This window comes from Lissotriton helveticus, chromosome 10, assembly GCF_964261635.1.
Source record: "Lissotriton helveticus chromosome 10, aLisHel1.1, whole genome shotgun sequence".
NCBI classification, from domain to species: domain Eukaryota; kingdom Metazoa; phylum Chordata; class Amphibia; order Caudata; family Salamandridae; genus Lissotriton; species Lissotriton helveticus.
In genome coordinates this window covers 1,074,277,860-1,074,298,364 of record NC_136071.1, presented here as the reverse complement: position 1 = coordinate 1,074,298,364, position 20,505 = coordinate 1,074,277,860, and the positions used below count along the sequence as shown (strand labels likewise).

General features: G+C 45.5%; 1 protein-coding gene across 1 annotated transcript in view; it reads right to left on the bottom strand.

The window, feature by feature from the left end:
- The window catches only part of THSD7A (thrombospondin type 1 domain containing 7A), a 1,031,465-nt gene that overhangs the window by 667,042 nt on the left and 343,918 nt on the right, over positions 1–20,505 (bottom strand). Inside the window, exon 2 of the mRNA XM_078663785.1 lies at positions 6,151–6,982. Coding sequence (XP_078519911.1) covers positions 6,151–6,982 — 832 coding nt within the window. The remainder of the gene's footprint in view (positions 1–6,150; positions 6,983–20,505) is intronic.

Genomic DNA, 20,505 nt, shown 5'->3' with positions numbered 1-20,505 from the left:
CAAAACCTGCTGGAATGCTCTATTTTTGCTCTACTGAACTTCTGTCTCTTGAAGTTGAAGTTGAAGAAGTTTGTAGAGCACTCTGACACCAAGCGGTTTCTTGGCGCTCTTAGTTTGCTGTGTGTACAGTGCCTGCTTCAAACTGGAGGATTTTATTTGTTAAATGTAGGCAGACACTAGGATATCATAGTATACCCCCACACCACCTGACCTCAGAGCCCATGTTTAGCGTGGCTCAAGAATTTTGCCATCTTGAAAATGCCATGACACATGATATTTCAGGGATGTTTTCCAACTGACTCTGACCCCCTTGACTGACTCTGCACAGATGTTCCCCACTCACCTTAAAGTCTATGAAAGCATCCACTCTGGGGCACCTTCGGACCCCTGACTGCACCGCATCTTCCACAGAGCTGCCTCAGACATCACTCCCAAACTATGCTGAACCATCAACTGCTCCCTCGAGACCACCACCTTCCCCGAAGAATGGAAAAACGCAGAGATTACCCCTTCCTGAAGAAACCCTATGTGGACCCGAAAGACCTCAAGAACTTCAGGCCCATCTCCCTGCTCACCTTCACAGCCAAAGTAATCAAAAAAGCCATCAACACCTAGCTCGCCAACATCATTGAAACAAACGATGTCCTGGACATCTCCCAATCTGGATTCTGAAACAATCGTAGCACTGAGATCCCCCTCCTCGCAGCCACCGTTGACTTCTGCTCCCTCCTTGACCAGGAAAACCACTGCCCTCATCCTACAGGACCTTTTGGTGGCTTTCGACACCATCTCCCATCGCACCCTAGCCACAAGACTCCACGATGCTGGTATCCAAGACAAGGCCCTCAACTGGATCTGCTCCTTCCTTACCTGTAGAACACAATGGGTTAGACTCCCACCGTACCTCTCAAAACCAAACAGAGATTAACTGTGGAGTACCCCAGGGTTCCTTGCTCAGCCCCACCCTCTTCAACATCTACATACCCCCCTCACCGACATCGTCAAGAACCACAGGCTCAACATCGTCTCCTACGCTGATGACACCCAGCTGATCCTCTCCCTCACCAAAGAACCCACTGTCACCAGGATCATCTTCCATGAAGGAATGAAAGCTGCAGTCGCGTGGATGAAGGACAGCTGTCTGAAGCCTAACTCGGACAAGACAGAAGTCTTCATCCTGGGAGCCTCCCCCGTCTGCTTGGAATGACTCCTGGTGGCCCTCTGCTCTGGGAAGTTCCCCTACCCCGATGAACTAGGCACAAAACCTCAGCATTGTACCGTACTCCTCGCTCACAATGGACCGCTAGATATACACCGTCTCCTTGGCCTGCTTCAACATACTCCGCCTGCTTCAACAGACCTTCAGATAGATCCCTACCAAATCCAGGAAGAAAGTCACTTATGCCCTTATCAGCACAGACTGGACTATGGCAATGCACTCTACACCGGTCTTACCCAGAAACTCCTCTGAAGACTACAGAATGTCAGGAATGCCACAGGAAGACTAATGCTCAACATCACCCATCACAGCCACATCACTCAACACCTCTTTGACCTCCACTGTATCCCAGTCGAAAGAAGAATAACCTTCAAACTCCTCACTCATACATACAAGGCCCTTCACAATGCCGTACCCGCGCACCTGGATCAACGCCTCACATTCTATCTACCTAACAGACACCTCCGCTCTGCCCAGCTTTCCATGGCTACCAGCCCAAGAATCTGTGAGACTAGAACCGGAGGAATGTCCTTCTCCTACTTCACCTCCAAGACATGGAACACCCTGCCCATCCACCTCAGCAAACCACAATACTGATGCAATTCAGGAAGGACCTCCAGACCTGGCACTTTGGATGAACTCAGCACTTAGTCTGATCTGCTGCCGCCCTTACGGCCCCTCAGTGCCTTGAGACCCCACGGGTGAGTAACCGCACTTCACAATCCCTGATTGATTGATTATTTTAACCTCTTCTGTACGTCGGACGCCCTCTGGCCATCTGACGTCATGGTGGGCGTGAGCGGGGGACGTCCGGGAGCCGTCCGAACCACCCATGTGTCAAATTCCTTAGCACCACGGGGGAATTTAGGCTGCTGCAAAGCGGTTAAGTGAGGCAAACTGGAACTACTGAAAAAGTGGGAAGGGCTGACCACCACTTTTATGGTTTTGGTATACCTAGAAGTTACCCCACCCCAAATCTGATCCCAGGTATGAATGTGGTACCTCCAGTAACCCACTTCAGAACACTTTCTGGACCTGTGAAAGATCAGAAGGGAACTGGACCTGCTGTCTGGCACTGAGAGGAGCCCTGATGCAATGCACCTCTTCCCTCTTGTACCCGGAACAAAGAAGTGGACTCCAAGGATCAGTTGGCTAACCTATGTGGCAACAGGGAGACGACAAGCTGCAGGAGGCCTTTTACTGGAAGTACCCATCTGACCAGTGGTACTTGGAGCAAGACTGGACCCTTTTGTTGGCCTCTGCCTGACACCCTGTGAGTCTCTTTGACCAGGATGAACCTGGTATGTGTATCTGACCCACATTCGATGGAGGTTAACCTCAAATTGCACCTAGGTCCCGGTCTACCAGGTTATCATTGGTACTTAGAGCTTTTTGGCACTACTAAAACTTTTAAAATGTATGTCACTTTGGTGTAATTTTGTTTATTCATTTTACTCTATTTTCCTAATTTGGTTTTAGTTGTTTTGCACTTTGACTTTATGACTGTATTGCTATCGTGTAAACACTTTACACCTTACCCTCTGATAAGCCTTCCTGTACTGTACCACAGTTACCAGGGTGCCAAGCTCAGGTTAATTTAGTGAATTTGAGGGTTTACTATGACAATGGATGAGACTATTCTTTGAGGTGGTTAAACCCCCCCCCCCCCCAAAAAAAAATTATTCATGTTCTTACAGTGCTTCTATAAGCAATTACAGATTTTAATTGGTTAATAGAGGCACTGCTAGGCTATCCTTTTTGCTCAATTTTACACCTTGAAAAAACTGCATTTAAGTATATGCTTTCAACTTTGCATAGGATATACTTTGAACTTACTAACCTCTAGTTGCCCTATCTCTCACCGTAAACTGCAGGAAAAATAAAAGGGGCCATGTAATGAACAGCATCACATTAGGTAAGAAAACCCAATCAGGCAGACTCAAATAGAGAACCATTTTAGAATCTTTATTCTTTATGTTGCAGAATTTCTACGCTCTCCTTGACCCTATTATTGGAGATTAGAGGCATCGAATGGCAGGGGTTTAGGGTTCTACAATGGTGTAGCAAAGGTACTGGCAAGTTTTGTAAGCCACAGCATAGATCATTCAAAGGCCGAGATGGGCCCTTACAAATACAAACAGAAATTCTGTCCATCTTTATTGATATCAGGGAGTGCAGGTTATAGCCCGATGTACAAAATTGGGGTATTAGTTAATATTGATATTAGTCAAATAATAATCACAATCCTTGTCAGAGTATACTACTAAAGTCACTAAATAAATCTGTACTTAACCCTCTAGTACCTAGGCACAAAGAAGTCAGACTTAACTTAGAGGTGATGTGTACTTATGCAGTACTCAAACAGTATTAAAGTGAAAACATAACATAAGAAAAATTACAAACCAATTCACAAAAATAAATAAAATCAAACAAAAATGATGAAAATCCAATAAGTATAAGAAGTTTTAATGTTTGAATAAAAAATAGTGCCAAAAGCACAAAATGCTAACCATGTTTATCTGGTCTTGCTAGACTGGGTCAAAGTCAAAAGTTAAGGCCGACCATAATGGAGCGCAGGTTGAGCTCAAGGACCAAGTTCATCCTGATGGAAAGTTTACCTTCTGACTTAGAAAATTTTGAGGACATAAAGTAGTAGTTGATGATTTGTCGGCGTGGCATGTTACTAGCTGGATCCAAAGCAGGGCCTGACGACAGTGGGTTGCTGAAGAGGGGGGTCAAGGTGTGGTTTTGGACTAAGGTGGAAGAGCGGTAGAAGAACACATAATGTGCCAAGGATTGCCTTTATGCTGATCGGATGCTGCTCGGCATCGGTCTTGATGACGCCCTCTTCATTCGGACTTAAAGACTTTTATGAAAGACAGATCTCGGATACTAATCTCTGTCAATTCTCCAGGCAGAAAGTTGGCAACATTTTCTAAGTTCTACTTCTTTTCAGTTTTGGGGGACCAGAGAAATACACTTTAACACCAGCCAACAATCCAGTAAATAGGGGCGCCACATGAGAGTCAGGCCTCACTCTACCAGAGGCCAGCAGCAGGGGTCCAGAACAGACCCAGTTGTTACTGGTGAGCTGGACAGCTGCAAGAACAAGGGCTCTGGTGGCTTGTTTTGTCAGTGTAGCTCAAACAAGTCGCACAACTGACCCTTGGAGTCAATTCTGAGGTTCTGGGTTCATGGCAAGCATGTTCTGTCTTCCTTCAAGTTTCAGACAGCAGTGCTGTCGGTCTTATGATCTTCACAGGTCAAGAAGTATTCTGAGTAGAGGTCAATTGGGTCCAGTTTTATGCTAAATTCTTTTTCCACCCCCTACAGTTCCTCTAATCCAAATGGGTTTGTGCCAGCCTGACTAGGGAATCAAAGTGGTGGCAGGCCTAGGTAAGGCTTCAGTTGCCAGTGAGAAAGTAGGCATCCTTTGAACCTCAGAAAAGGGTATGGGCACAGCCCACATTCCCTAGGCCATCCTGTCATCCCACACACAGCGGCCTTTGTCCCCTATCTGGGAGCAATACATGTGTCATCACAAAGGAACCATCAGGGGTCAGGAAAGCCTTTTAGTTTCAGGCAGGAACATGGCAGCTTTCTAAGAGTGTAATTTCCAAGATAGTAATATGAAATCTGACTTGACCATTAAGTTAAAATTACCATTAAAATGAGCCATGAGCCCATTTTTCTAGCTACTCCAAGAACTGAAAACACATTAAATTTAATAGTGTAAGGAAATGTTATCTTATGGGAGGGACTGCCTTAAATATTAAAAAAGAAGGTGTAGGCCTGGCAAGAAGTATGGTTTGACAGGTTGAAATGACAGCTTAAAACTGAACACCAAGGCGCTGGTCTGAGATGTGTTTTACAGTGCTACTAGGAGGCACAATGAGTGCTGCAGCCCTGCAGTACCATTTTAATATTGAGCCCCTGGTACATGTAGTACCATATACTAAGGACTGAAAATTAAATTAATTGGGCCAGTTAGGGATATCCAAATTCCAACATGTTTAGGTATTTAGGTGGAGAGCACACGCACTTTACCTCTGGTTTAGTAGAGGTAAAGTGTGCAGAGTCCTATAGTTAGCAAAAACATAGCAAAGGAAGGCAAAAAATATGGGGGACCCCCAAGCAAAACATGGTTATTTCCGAAACCCATTTAAAGAATGTAGTAAAAAAATGTTGTAAAGATGTAAAAGCATAGGTATGTGCACATAGCAGCAAAATAAAGGCCAAAACACAACAGAGAGATCTTTGGCTACTAAACCACTTCTGGCTATCTGGGAATCTGTTCTTGAGCTCCCTCTTGTACCTTTGTTTTGGCTATATATTGCTCCAAGGATAAGACTGGCAAATGCAGGTGATATTTCTGGAAGATTTTCAATATTAAGCAATTTTACAAATGCTAGTCTAAATTGCAGTTTTCTTCTATTCCTAAAACCCATTCTGTATTAACTCTCTTTGGCAATGCTTTTTTTTTTATCACACTGCTTTTTTAATCGTCTTTACAATACAGTTCTCTATATGATATGCTGCAGATATACAGAATTGTAAGCGCCTTTCAAACGCTTGCTTTGCATTTCTAGAGCTTTCAACGTAAAGAAAATGCTGATCAATAATTAATACGTTGTGTGAACTGGGACTGACTACTGTTCAATAGAACACACTGCTGGGAGATTTTGCATGTATGAAAGAGCTTTCCGCAAGATATTATAAATCTAAAGGGAAGACATTGCCTTTCATGACCTCAAGAGTACAGGATCTAAAAACAAGATAAAATGATGATATGAAAGCATCATGCCGAGGTAGTGGGTACGTTTTCATGAACTGTGCACTAGGGCAGTTCATAAATGAAAAAAGAACAGTTCAACCATTCGATAAGAAAATGCACAAAAACAATTAAATATGAGATGAATAAATGTGCTTACCTGAGTGCAGCGGTGGTCCCGTTCCGGTGCGTGCATGTAACCAGCCTTGTCTGATATCCAATCTGTATGTCCCAGTACTTGTTTTCTTGCCTGTTCTGCCTGTTCCGGTTCCTCTTATTCTTAATAAATTCTCTTGCTTCAGGGTCCTTCACAACCTTTTCTCTGTCCTTCCGCCTTTCTTTGTTCTTGCCTCGTTTTCGTGCCTGCCTTATGTGCCTTGAATGGGGCATCGTGCATTGACTCCAATGGCCCACGTGTAAACTGTACATTGTTTCCTCCCCGTCACAGGGGCTTGATTGGCAGATCTGAAATTCTGTCAAGTTGGGACAGACAGAACCGCCAAAGCGAGCCGCGGCGGCTACATGTCGTGTCCTGTGCTGTAGGCCGCTGCCACAGGTCTTCGAGCAGTCGGACCAGGGAGAGAACTCGGACACAATACAGTCATGCGGACAAGGGATAAGGCACCCTTGCTCCAGGCGGGGCTTGGGTTCAAAATATTCGCAAATGGCGTCCTCCGCGGCAGCGCCATTGGATTTCAAGAGGCATGTGACGTCTCTGGTTTGGATCCCTTCGTCTCCTTTGGTACACTCTGCGGGTTTCTCCATGCTCTTGGAAAGGACAGGCTGGCATTCGTTCCAACTACCCAACTGCCAGTCATACAGCTCTTTGTGCCAGTCGCAGACTCGAAAGCAGCTCTGCTGGTTGTCTGGTCTGTCTGTCTGTTTGCAGTTTGTGTGGAGTGTTGTCCATCCTTCGACATGCGCGCACCAGACGGCCCTTGTTTGGATACCACCAGGTCCACATTCATCACCCATACACCTGCCCCATTGACCTATAAAACAGAAAGGCAATATAAGTTCATTACTCAAAAGCAATATAAGCTCATCACTTAAAAGCAGTACAAGCTCGCCACTCAAAAGCAATGCAAGCTCATCACTCAATAGCAATACAAGCCCTCACTCAAAAGCAGATACACTGAGAAGACTGGAAGGGTAATTACTGAGCTAAGTAATATGAAGTAAGTGTGCACCAGTAAGAACTCTCAAAGGTATTAAATGACGGTCACCCACCGTCATCAGCTGAGTGGGCAAAGACGACCACTCAGAAAATTAGTACAGTTTGGTCAATAACCTGAGCAGAAAGAATCTAATATATTCAAAAGAGTCCACGAGTGTTCTTCATAGAATTCTTCTTCCGTTCTTTATTCGTTTCACAATTTTCACAGGTTTTCAATCCAGACCATCAACATTGTAATACACAATTGGTGAGACGAATTTCTAGCCAACACGTGTTTCATCTGTGTGGAATTATGCACAGACTTCTTCAGGGCAAGTCCAGGTAAAGTCTAGGTAAATTGTGTGATGAGACCACGACGTGTGAGAATCACGTAGTAGAACAAGTAGAAGGTACATTATTAGTATTTGGATGTTGCCTTATTGAAACAGACACGCGGCTCCTGTCCTGAGAGGAGAGTGCTCCCGTTGATTGGATGGTGTCTCGCGAGATGCCATCCGACCGCCAGGAGCACTCTCCTCTTAGGACCGGAGCCGCATGTCTGGATTACGCCTTCATATAAGGCAACATCCAAATACTAATAACGTACCTTTTACTTGTGTTACTACGTGATTCCCACACGTCGTGGTCTCATCACACAATTTACCTGGACTTTACTTGGAATCAGGAAATTACATCTTTGGGATCACAATTGGATCCTGAGCCCCCTGCCTCAATCAATTTGATAACAGGAATACAAGATAAATGTTCTGCCCTGAAGAAGTCGTTGGATAATTCCATATAGATAAAACAAGTGTTGGCTAGAAGTTCATCTTACCAATTACGTATTACAATGTTGATGGTCTGGATTGAAAACCTGTGAATATTCTGAAACAAATAAAGAAAGGAAGAAGAATTCTCTGAAGAACACTTGTGGACTCTTTTGAATATATTAGATTCTTTCTGCTCTGGTTATTAATCAACTCAAAAGCAGTATAAGCTCGACACTCAAAAGCAAGGCAAGGTCATCACTTCAGAGCAATACAAGCTCACCACTCAAAGGCACTGTTAGCAAACCCCCCCCCCTTACACCTCCCCCATGGTATACATATCACATGAAATACCAGCCTCCCCCTAAATGTACATCTTTAAGCAGGAGGTCGACAATTCCCTTCCGGACTATAAACGAGAGTTCAATTTGACCAACTAGAAATAAACACTCGTGATGCAATCTCCAGAGCACCACAGAGCAAGGTATACATAATTGAACAACTGCATCTGTTCCAGGCCCTGGGTGGTTTCACAAACAATTGCCTTTACTTCAAGCATTTTATAGCAGGTCACATATCTTTATGATGCAGTACCTCCAGGAGGATTTCTCATTAAATCTTACATTTAGACAAATTGTAAATTTAGAACGCACTCACGTGGTGAATAATTTGGATACGATGTGTCAATATATCCCCCATTTGTATAAAAAATATTTTCTCAAGCTTTAGCGCTGCACAGTAGACATATACTACAGCAACAAGATTGAAAAGTTCACATATGAATGCACAAATACTACCTAGCACTTGCATTGCCTCTTCTACAGTTTTCATGTTGGGGCAGGTTCGTAGGGATTTTTAGGCGGGCTTCTCTACAAAACTAGGTGAATATGTGCGAATATCTTTCTGGGTTTTCACATATTCTAATGTCAATGGCAGGAGTGAATGAATTTCCACCGTGGAAATGAGAAGTGAGCACCCCAATTTTAATAGGGGTGTGATGGAAGCATGTATTCTACGCAGAAAACAATTTTCTACAAAAAAATTACATTGACTATTACAGATTTGTGTTACATTTCCTCATGCAGAGCTTTCCACTTGTGTGAATTCCTCATGTGTGAATGTGATGCAGTCAGTACTCTGACATTTGTGACTAACAGATTTCCTTGAGTGTTTCTGAGTTGCGTTAAAAAAAATCGGAAACGTTAGAAATTTGCTCACAATATAGGCATGAATTGATTGTGCCAGGTTCCCAACTTTCCATAATGTGTGAGAGGGTAAGTACACGAGGTGGGGTAAGAAGGCCAGACACTGGGCAGATATATGTACTTTTGGGGCAGGATGGCAGAGGGAGGGTGTGTGTGTGTGTGGTCAGGTATATTTATTTGGGGGAGGACAGACCCTGAAGCAGCCAGTCATCTTGAAACATATTTTAGACACTGTATACACATTGTAGGTGGAGGTGGTAGACGGCAGCTAGAGGCCCAGTATAACTCTTGTGGTGGGCATCAGTGAGTTGGGTACCACGCCAACAATGTACAGAAGTACCTAACATTGTTATATTTTTCTGCACTCTATGTCAGAGCTCGTTGAAAGTAAGTAATACTAGCGCAATCATTTAGGGCCAGCTACCAAGGACAGTGGCACAATCTATCAGAATAATTCCATGTATCAAACAATTTTGTGTTCACTCAACATAGCACATACACTTTCAATGCGTATTAGGCTAATATTAGTCTATCAAATGAATCACATTTTCTAGAGGTCTTGCAGTTAGTCTGATTTGTATGTATGTATTGTTCTTTTCAAGCCGAAGTAAACATTGATAAAACATTCCTTTACATTTCCAGACAACGTGTTTCGTCCCACATGGAACCTTCTGAATGCTGCAAAAACCAGAATTATTAGACCTGTCATCCTTAGATGGTCTTCCATCTAAGGATGAAGGATGGGGAAGAGGTCTGGCGCCAGGGCGACTGACGCTGGATACTGGGGATCACGGTTCGCTCCCTGGCTCAGGCGGCAGGGGTCTATCCAGCACCATACGACTCTGGGCAATAGCTCGCTTAATCTTCCCAACATCCCCCAGTGCCGAGATCCCCCTTCGGGGATGATTTGTGCGCTATTCCAGTACTGGATTTTCCACCAACTTTTTGTTGGCCTTAGGGCTCTGAGCACTTTACCACTGCTGACCAGTGCTAAAGTGCACATGCTTCTTCCCTAAACATGGTGACATTGGTATATACCTCATCAGCATATTTAGTTTACCTGTAAGTCCCTTGTACAGTGGTATACCATAAACCCAGGGGCTGTAACCTAAATGCTACTAGTGGGCCTGCAGCACTGTTTGTGCCACCCACACAAGTAGCCTTTCAAACCTGTCTCAGGCCTGCAATTGCAAGGTGTGTGTGTGCAGTGTACTGCTACTTCAACTTGGAATTTAAACCCACTTGCCAAGCCTTACAATCTCCTTTATTACACATAGATCACCCCTAAGGTAGGCCCTAGGTAGCCCTATTGGCAGCCGGATGTGTAACTAAAAGGTAGGACATTTACTTTTAAGATTTACTTGTCATGGTAGTGACGAAAATCTATATTTGTTTTTCACCACTGTGAGGCCTACTCCTCTCCTAGGCTAGCATTGGGAATTCCTTAAAATACTTTTTAGCAGTAATTCCTTATTGGAAAGGAGTAGCTAATTCATGTTTCATATCTTTGGAATGGTAATGATAAATACTCTTTAATGTTAAATTTAGATTTGACAATAGTATTTTAGAAATGTCACTTTTAGAGTAGACATTTCTCTGCTCTTAACTTTGATCTGTGTACCTGCAGCCTGTCTCCAATAAATGTCTGGGCTGGGTGACAACTACACTTTTTACATTCCCTCCAGACAGACACAAACACAGGAAGGTGAGGCACATCTGCATTCTGAGCACTCATCTGCATTCTGATGGGTCTTCCTGGACAGAGAGGAATGGGAGGGGCCGACACTTACACTTCAATAGGTAGTGTCCTGTTCACACTCAAAGTACTGATTAACCCCCCCACCCCACATACACAGATAGTCTGGCAGACAGGACTGGGTTGGAAGGGACCATTTTGCACTTAAGATACCTCCTTTGAAGTCACCCCCTACACCAATGGCACTTTTGAGTAAAAGTACTGTGGCTCTGACCCTAAAAAATCAGTATGCTGGGGAGAAATCTGCTGGAGTAAATACTGCTGTGCTGTAAGGATTGCCACTTTGCCTTGACTGACTGTTATGAGGAACTACTTCTCTGCTTTGCCAAATTGCTCTGCTGCCTGAAATTCTCTGCCCTACTGAAGACAAGAACTGAACCCTTCTCACTTAAACCCAGAGTGACTCCAAGGGCTTGCTGGCTTGCCACCCATTTTCTGAAGTCTCAGGGACACAAAAGGGGTTCTGAAATCCTTTTTGTGCTTCTGGACACTGCCATCTGAGAGTCCTACCCTTGCCTGAGGTGCCCCCCTCCAGTCCTGGACCGAGAAGTGGGGTCTGCATCTGATTTCTGCAAAAAACTGCTGCATCGCCCTGACTCCTTGAGAAATTCTACCTCATCACCCTTCATCGCCGAAGCAGAGGCTGCTAAATGACAGCGGATCCACAGCCTGAGTGACTTGATGACGATGCTCTGCACGGCTCGACGACGACGCATTGCATTAACTTCCATGGAGCTTGAAGACGGCTCGGGCCCCCTTTGCGTGGATTGACGGCGACGCAGTAGTCTCTTGATGTTGATACTTGCTCCAGTCAAAGTATTTCTTTAAAGGGACCTGTCTGGATCCTGTAGCTGGCCTGCCCTCCATCACAGTTAGTTTGAACTTTGGACATGTACTGGTCGCTTGTGACCTCAACTAACCTTTTCGCTGCTAGTGACTTCTTAGCACTAATTTTCCATATATTCTTTTAAAATTCATTTCTCATCTTCTGCTGATTCGATTTTGGTCTTATTTTACTCAGAGAAATATTCTCTATTTTTCTAAACCTATGTGGATTATTTTTGTGGTGTTCTCATTGAGTTCTGTGTGTGTGTTGCACTAATACTTTACACATTGCTTCTTAAGTTAAGTCTGCCTGTCCTGTGCCAAGCTACCAGAGGGTGAGCAAAGCTTTATTTTAATGAGCGCATCTAGCTTACCGTGACAGGGATTGTGGTCCCTACTTGGCCAGGGGGCATACCTCTGCCAACTAGAGGGCCAATATCTAACAATAACTATAAAAACAGACACGCATTGAATGTGTATGAGTTTTGCAGAGAGGCATACAAGCTTTTTTAATAGGTAGACATCATATGCATGATTGGCCAACAAAACTTTTAATGTGCTTAAACGTCTCATGGGGCATAGGACATGGACAGATGGTTGGAAAGGTATCATGAAGTGGCATTGTCAAGTATCAACACATGGAATTGATCCACTTTGTGTCTTTCTTTGATGCTGATAACACAAGCTTAATCGGTTTGCCTATGATGTCACTCAAAATCCCTAAATTAACCATACAATTGCATAAAATGTTTAATTTGCTCCCTCTCACCTCAAGAGTGCTGTCACAGGAAAAGTCACAGGGTAGTCTGCACCAGAAGCAAAACTATAGTGCATACAATGTTTATCATAATATTGTTATCAACAACATCCACAACAAAAAAGTTAAAAGTTAGCCAGATTCCGAATGATATTTGGTGAGAAGTATAATTTTGGTGGTGGGGGGAGGGAGGTAGAGAGAACTATGCAAGAAAAGGATACAAGAGAAAGAAACAGTGCCTAGCGCTACATGCATTGTGAACGGATAAACCGTGTTAGAGTCTGGAGGTCATCAGGGACGAGAATGCAGCCATGTGTGCTCTTCTGTGGCTCTTTGACTATTCCAAAAGTAGCGAGCTACAACAAAACACTACTCAGTGCACAGTGCATACGGGAAAGCTGTTAAGTTCTAGTATGTGAAGGAGAGAGAAATAGACTGAAAGGAAACTGAGAAAAAGAGTATTGGACATGGAGTGAAAGAGAGGGAGAGATAGAGGGAGAGGAAACGGAAGAAGGAGAGGGAGAGAGAAAGGAGGGGGAGGGGGAGAGGGAGAGGGAGAGGGAGAGAGAGAGAGAGAGAAATGTGAAGTGGCTCTTCTTCTTGCTTCTGTTGAAAATGCCCTTTATTACTAACACAATACATCTTCCCAGCAACCCATGAAGCATAATCTAACAAGAGATTTGACTAAAATCACACAGTATGCATGAGCACTTTAGGATAGAAAGGTGTAGCACGGTGCCCTGGTCCTACATAGAATGTGAACTGTCTTCTTAGAGTTCTAACCACTACCTGTAAAAGAGCTCCAACCAATCCCTGAAAGTTTGTGGTTGTGCAATTGAAACCCTATGGCATTTACCCCTTGCGAGAATGGTTTGAACAAGACACAATGTACCATCAAAGACACCAACTATCTGAAGTGTTATCTATGCCTGGTGTTACATTTCTCCGCAACAGAATAGTCACAATTTTGCAAACATCTCTGACGGTTGAAAGAAAAGTACATTTTCATTTTAGCCTCCGCTTTTGGAATAAAACGTAACCTTAAGAGAGTGCAAACAACCAGAAAAAGTTCTATAGTGCTTCGTGGTCAAACAATTGCTGGAGCTGACACTGCAGATATTTGTCCAATGAAGTATATGGCACACATTTCCATCTGACATGCATTTAGCACTCCCCATTTGTTTCTAGGCAGGGCAACTGAGGCAAACGGAGATGAAGCGATTTGTAAAGGATCACACGTTTTGGTAATTTGTATTTGTCTCCTCTACACAGACTAAAGAGCCTTAACCTAAGAGTGAAATTTAGGCCCAGATTTACTATGGTTGCATTGGGCAGCATTACTTTTGGGGCACAGACTCAATGCAAAACCAGTTTGGGCTTTTACTAAGCCAATGTTAACACACTTTGTGTGGTTTAATAAATACAAATTAACTCAAAGCAGTGCATAGTGCTACCTTGCATTACTTTGCATTGGTTAGGCGTTACATCAGTGAAGCATGGGTGGTCTGTTGTATCCACCAATGCATTTTGATGCTAATGTAGATTTACAAAGACTAGTAAACCTAAACCTGGGTTTGCACCAAAATGGTGCGCCTCCCCAACAGAAGCGTAACAAGGCGAAATATCATTATTCCCCCTTGTTACTTCCTCTTTCCATGTGTTCTGCAGTAATATGTAAAGCGGAATACGCCTCTAAGGATTGGTTATTTGTCCAGAAAGGTGTCCCTTCTTGCACATAAACAATCCTGCCCGTAGTGCAGGTACCCTTGCTCTATAGTGCAAGGTTGCATGTTTGGTGCTAGGCAGCACAAGCGCCAGTGCTGGGAGAGAGCAGAAATGATCGCTATCTTTGTAAATATGGAGCATTTCTGCACTCACCCTTTCGCGCAATGCAGCACAGTAAGTTCCATTGCTGCACCACGTTGCATGAAAAAATGGAGTAGGAGCCCCTTAATGTTTTCACTGTTACTCTGAATGAAAATCTGTTCAAGGGAGTATTCAAAGAGAGGGTACTTGTGAGATTTCTTTGAATCTGAAGCCAGCAGTGGATGGTGTATGGTTGAAGTGGCAGGGGGATGACGATGGACGATGAAGAAAACTTGAAAAAAATGAAGAAGGAACTTACCTGCAGCCTGACACTCTTTCTGCTTCGAGTAATCGCTGCAGCACAGGCTTCCAAATTCTCCTGCGGCCAATCCTGAGGCTGCTCTCATGCTGCTGGCAGCATGAAATTAGCATCAGGAGTGGCCTGAGCGTCCTGAATTTTCACTCCTAGAGAGACTGGGAGCCTATGCTTCCTGTTTCCAACACGGCAACGCAGTTCAGGTAGGAGACAGCTCAGTGAACATGCCGGTTTGGCTGTCCTGAGACAGCCGGTCAAACCGACATGTGCACAGATAGCAGTGCACACCACTCTCCCTTATGACTGCCCTCCGAAATGACCCCGCCCCCAAGTCTCGGCCCGGCCCTTAGAAATTGCAAAGTAAAATGATAATAAACCCTTATTATTACTTTTTTTTCAAGTTTTGAGGCTGGAGGGGGGGAGGGGCAGGGATGCAACGCTCTTCTGCCTTAGTGTAGGAGCCCTTACTAGCTGAAGCTATTATATGTCAGTTTTTTAAATAGTTTTGTGAACCAGGTGGGGTCAACAAGTCCAGTCACTCATAGGATAAGAGACATAAGATCTAGGACTCTGCTGTGTCATTTTAAAATATTTCGCCTGTGGAGTTCTCCAGGGTCTTCTGAGGACATAGGACCCAATATCAATTCTCAATGATTGAACCAAATAAGTTGACTTGAAATTTCGAATTAGAACTGCTCCAAGATGCATAAATTATCATCCGATCATTCTGCCATTATCTTCTCCATCAGATAATCGACTACTGTCATTGTCTTCATAGTGGTCACGGGCTGGAAAAGCTTTAACTAGAATTCGCCCTGACCTACTGAGAGATATTGCACTTGTGTGCTTTCTCTGAATAAAACAGATAGGGGCATATTCTCAAGGACCTATCGCCGCAAAAGTGGCGATAGATTTATCGCCCTATTCTCAAGCTGCTGCAAACTGCCGACATCGCCAGTTTACCAACATTGCCACGGATGAGAGCAACAACTAACGCTAATGATATGCAGAGTAGGCATTCCCGTGCGAAAACATATGAAAACACCACTTTGCGACATTCTCAGTGACCAGCCAGATCTGCGATGCGATCGAAAAACAGGCGATAAGGCGCGTTAGCAGCAGGGATTTAAAACCTTCCTTTTACTAGTGTTAAGCAGGACGACACCATGCAGTATAAAAGGGAGCCCAGCCCAGAGCCACATCTGAAGACCAACACATGTAATTGAGCTACTGATAAAACAGCTCGGAGACCCAAGAGGGCCACAACACCCACCGCCACCACCCCCAGCCCCCCCACATACCCCCCCTAACCGGACTACCACCGAGGCAGCGCAGAACAAGACAGCTGACCTTCCGTAAATGGTATGTGTCCCAGCCACACAATTACAGAATGTGGGCAGAGGTGGGAACCAAGTATGTGTGACACCAATGTCCCAGGCTAGTCCTCCATGGGGCTTCTCTGGTCTGGTTGTCCTCTGTACGTGCTCTGGCCACCACTGTTTGTGTTTTTTGTTGCCGCATCTATAGTGATTTTTCCCGCCTGACTTTTGGGACTTGCAGGCCAAGCGCTGCTTATCGCTGAATTTATATCACAGTTGAGCCCATTGCAACTTTTTTCACGTTCGGGTTTAGATTTTTATCGCCGTCCCTGTGATTTTTTCAGGACATTTGACACGTTATCGGGAAACGATCGCATGTTACCGCTGTGTTGTGAATACGACATTAACACGTAGTTATTTTCCCGCCATAGAAGGCGATATGAAAATGTGCGTTAACCTATTTTGGCAATGGTTATCACACGTTCTTGAGAATATCCCCCATAATTTCTCACTGGTAAATTTCTCAAACTTAAATCTCTGTACAGTGCTAAGCCCAGTGCTAACTTGTAAACCAACATGTACAGGAGCCCACTGCTGCATTTTGGAAGTTTGCAAATACCAAGTGTAGGAGAGTAGGGTCTGCAATCCTATGATCACCCAGATTTTTGCTTTTTGCTGCACTGGTTTACGACTTTCCCTGGCTGTGGGCCTGCTAATCAGACCCACAGCCTAGCTGTTCTCTCTATCCAAATTGTACTCAGGTACTGAATTGGCACTGGGCCCTCTCCAAGTCCCTGTACCCAGGGCTGAGGTGCACCCAGAAGTCTCCCAGGGGCTGAAGCATGTATTGTGCCACCCCTGGGCTGACTAACTAAACTGACACAACTGGCTGCACGACAGCTGGGGCAAGGTGGTGTACTCACCCCTTGCTTTAGATGTAGTATACCTATATCTAACCCTAAAATGGACACACAGATCTCCTATCAGTCACTCCTATGGCAGGCCTTAACAATCCTGAAGGCAGAGTGCTTGGAATCGTGTGAGATGGTGCTCTGGCATGAGCTGAGCCTGTCTGCGGCTTTCGGGATCTATCCCTTAGCCGTTTCCATGATATCGCATACCATATACTCTTAAGTGCATTATAATCCTCGCGGTTATATGCCAACTCTGGTATCGCTTTATCAAAACATGTCGAGTAAGGTGTCATACGAATTGGAATACTAACCCCTCGCCAATTCTGGCGACGGGGTTAGCATTCCACCCTTCTAGAGGGACACGACATGTATGTAACCTGTAACCCCGGTTAAAGTCCAACAGAGCCTTAGCTCCACAAAATGGATGCTGCCACCGAGACACAAATCTGCCCTCCTGCTGCTGGGAGTCCTCCCAGAGCAGGAGGCAAGGACAAAGTGTTTCCTGCCAGGGGCGGTGCCAGCACCGTCCCAGACAGGATTTTGTGTATCCTAGGTAGGCAGGGCTTCAGAGGAAGGTGACTGCAAGTGGCACCCCGGTGCTCACTGTGCATAGGCCGGCTGAAACCAGTTCCAGGGGCACTCCAGCCCCTGGCCTGGGGAAAGCCCGCCAAAGGAGAGGGGTGTACCACCCCCCTCCTGGTCCCACCCATAGGGCAGGACTTAGTCGCGTGCCAGCCCCCTTTTCCCAGATAAAGGTAGGAGCAGGCCCCCTTCCAAATTAGATCATCTTTGGAATCAAGACACGACTTTCTACGAAAGGACATCAAGATTTCTTCTTCAAGATTCTCCCTTGTGACTAAGGAGTAGTCACCCTGCATCCGCAGGCACCATCTTAAGAACACTGCGGTCTGCTGCAAGTCCTTCCTCCGGAATCCGACTGCCCAGCTCGACAAGAACCGGCTTCCCTGGCACCTCTGACCTCTACCCACCTCTACAGCACAGCTGAGAACCGTGGGTGCGACGAGACCTCGAGGGACCGGCCATCTTCAAGACTGCACGACTTCTTTCCAGCACGACCGCCGAGGGATCCTCTGGTGAGTGCTTTGGGGTCTGAGAAGCCCCGACCCTGAGCAGCCCCAGCACCGAAGTCCAGCCTCCCAGCATCTCCACGATCTGCGTAGGGCCCTTCTGCTTGTTGCTGCTCACCGCGTTGTTTGGCTACTAGCCCGCTGGCTTGTGGCCTTCTTAACGACGCCCGACGATATCACTGCTGCTGGTCTGGTTGCTCCAGACTGGCCCTTGCTCCCTTCCAAAAGAAGAGCACCCCGGACCCTCCTGGTCCACTCCAGACGCCATTTTAGGTCCACCGCATGGGCTTGAATTTGCCAAGACTTGTTGCCCCAATCCTGGGTCCATCGACGTCGACAGCATCATCCATCGTGGGACAGCTCGTACCTCCATCCTGGTCGCCGACAACGCCTCCTGGTCCGTGAGACTACAGAGCACAGCGTCGCCCACTCACCTAGTCGAGGTGACTACCATCCGGTGCCCTCCTGGTGCCACCTGACTACTGGCTAGTAGTCACAAACTTGGTCCCCTCTGCTTTCAGGTGTCATCCATCTTCGATCCAGGCTTGGATCACTCGAACAATCTTCACTGGTCGCCTGCCAGCAACTCCTTTCCTTCAGGCTCCTGGTTCGTCAACGAAGAATCCTGACGTCTTTTCAGACCTATGCAGCTGCAGCCCCTGGGCTAGGTAACTTCGGCATTTCGGTGCCCCAGCATAGCCTCACTATCCAAGGGTCCAGATCCACTTTTGTTTATGACCTACCTAGTCGGGTTCGCCCGAGAACACTAACTTTGTGAATACTAGCTTCCATAGGCTTTTTCCCGCCTTACGCGTGAGAGTTCCCACTCTGCACGTGGTGTCCCTAGGCCTCCTGCTCCTAACCTGAGTGTTCAGTATTGTAGGCCTAGCGTTTATAAAGCCTCTGAGAATCGTTACTAACCTGCTAGTAATTCGCATTCCACTTTTAGAGTATATGGTTTTTCGGGCATTTGTGTAAATTGTGCGACTTGAAGTATTTTTATAAGAGTTTTGTTGTGTGCTTAGCTCCCTGTCTCATAAAGAGCCAGGGTAGTCTTGTTATAAATAAATACACTGTTTATTTTCATAACAACTTGTGTGGTGTCCTTTCACTGGGTGTTCAAGGGGTAATGTGATGGTAAAACAGCTGGCTTAACACGCCCTCTAGAGTCTTAGCCTTAGACTGCTCGTATCCATGCTACTAGGATAGCTGGTCTATAAGGTTGACTTACAACCAATCATCAATAAGGGTTGTTTGGACTGATACATAGTGATCACTAGAATAGTGAGCACTGCATATCAGGCCAACTTCTCACATTGGTGAGCAGCGGTTGGGATTTGAGCTTGCTGTTGTTTTACCACACATATCCTAAGAATATCTTGTGAAAGATCACATAAGTACTAAGGTACATATAACTTAGCTTAGAATACTCTGAGTTCTACTGAACCAGCTGTTGTAGCTCCTAGGGCCTAGCACACCCTAAACTACAACTCTAGCAAGGGATCAGTAGGCACACATATAGTGTAGGTAAGTGCACCACTTACACCTCACTAGAAAAAGCATGTCTACCCAAGGAGAATCTACTGAGACTCCCCTTGTGGATGTTGACCCTCCACAGGTCAAATCAAGATATGCAGCTCTCAGTTTTCAGGAGATGAGACAAGTGTGTACCTCCAGAAAACTGAAACAGGGGTCTAACCCCACCATTCCCACCATTCCCTTTTTAATAGGTCTCTTAGAGACTTATGATGCGAGAAAGATTTCTCAGCTAGATGGGAATATGCCAGCCTTAGAGGGTACCTCTGGGGATCCAGACCTCCCCAACACTGCCAATGCAGTTGAGGAGGAGGATCAAGAGGAACTCTCTGGGGATGAGGTAGACAAAGGTCTTGAGGTAGTCAGAAGGCTAACTAGGGCCAACTTAGACTTGCTTGGGCTAGGATCTGGGGGACCCCCAGTACTGACCCTGAGTAGGCCTAACCTTGGAGTTAGGAGAGATAGATCTCTTTCTAGGGACTCCAATAGATCTCTGCACTCTAATGCCTCTTCTCAGAGGAGAAGGAACTCTCCCCAGAGGAGATTGACTTCCCCCCAGAGAATAGAGCATGAAGCTAGGATGAGACAGGCTACTCTGAGGATTGAAAGGGAAGAACTTGCCCTGGCCAAAGAAAAGCTTGCCTTTGCTAGAGAGCAGCAGATGAGTGGGTTAGCTCCCACTGGTGGCAGCAATCTCCCAAGAGATAGAGAGAAGGGTTTAGATACTAAACACCTGACTAAGATAGTGCCCCCTTTAAACAAGGGGATGACATCCAGAAATGGATGGCTGCTTTGGAGAGGGCCTGCACTGTGCAGTGCATTCCCCAGGGTCAGTGGGCAGCTATACTGTGGCTCTCCTTTGATGGTAAAGGTAGAGATAAGCTCCTCACTACAAGAGTAGAGGATGCTAATGATTACCAGGTCCTGAAGAATACACTGGTTGATGGGTTTGGTTTAACCACTGAGCAGTACAGGTTGCTGTTCAGAGACACCCAGAAAACTCAGTCTCAGGACTGGTCTGACTTTGTGGATTGTGCCACTAAGGCTTTGGAGGGCTGGTTGCTGGGTAG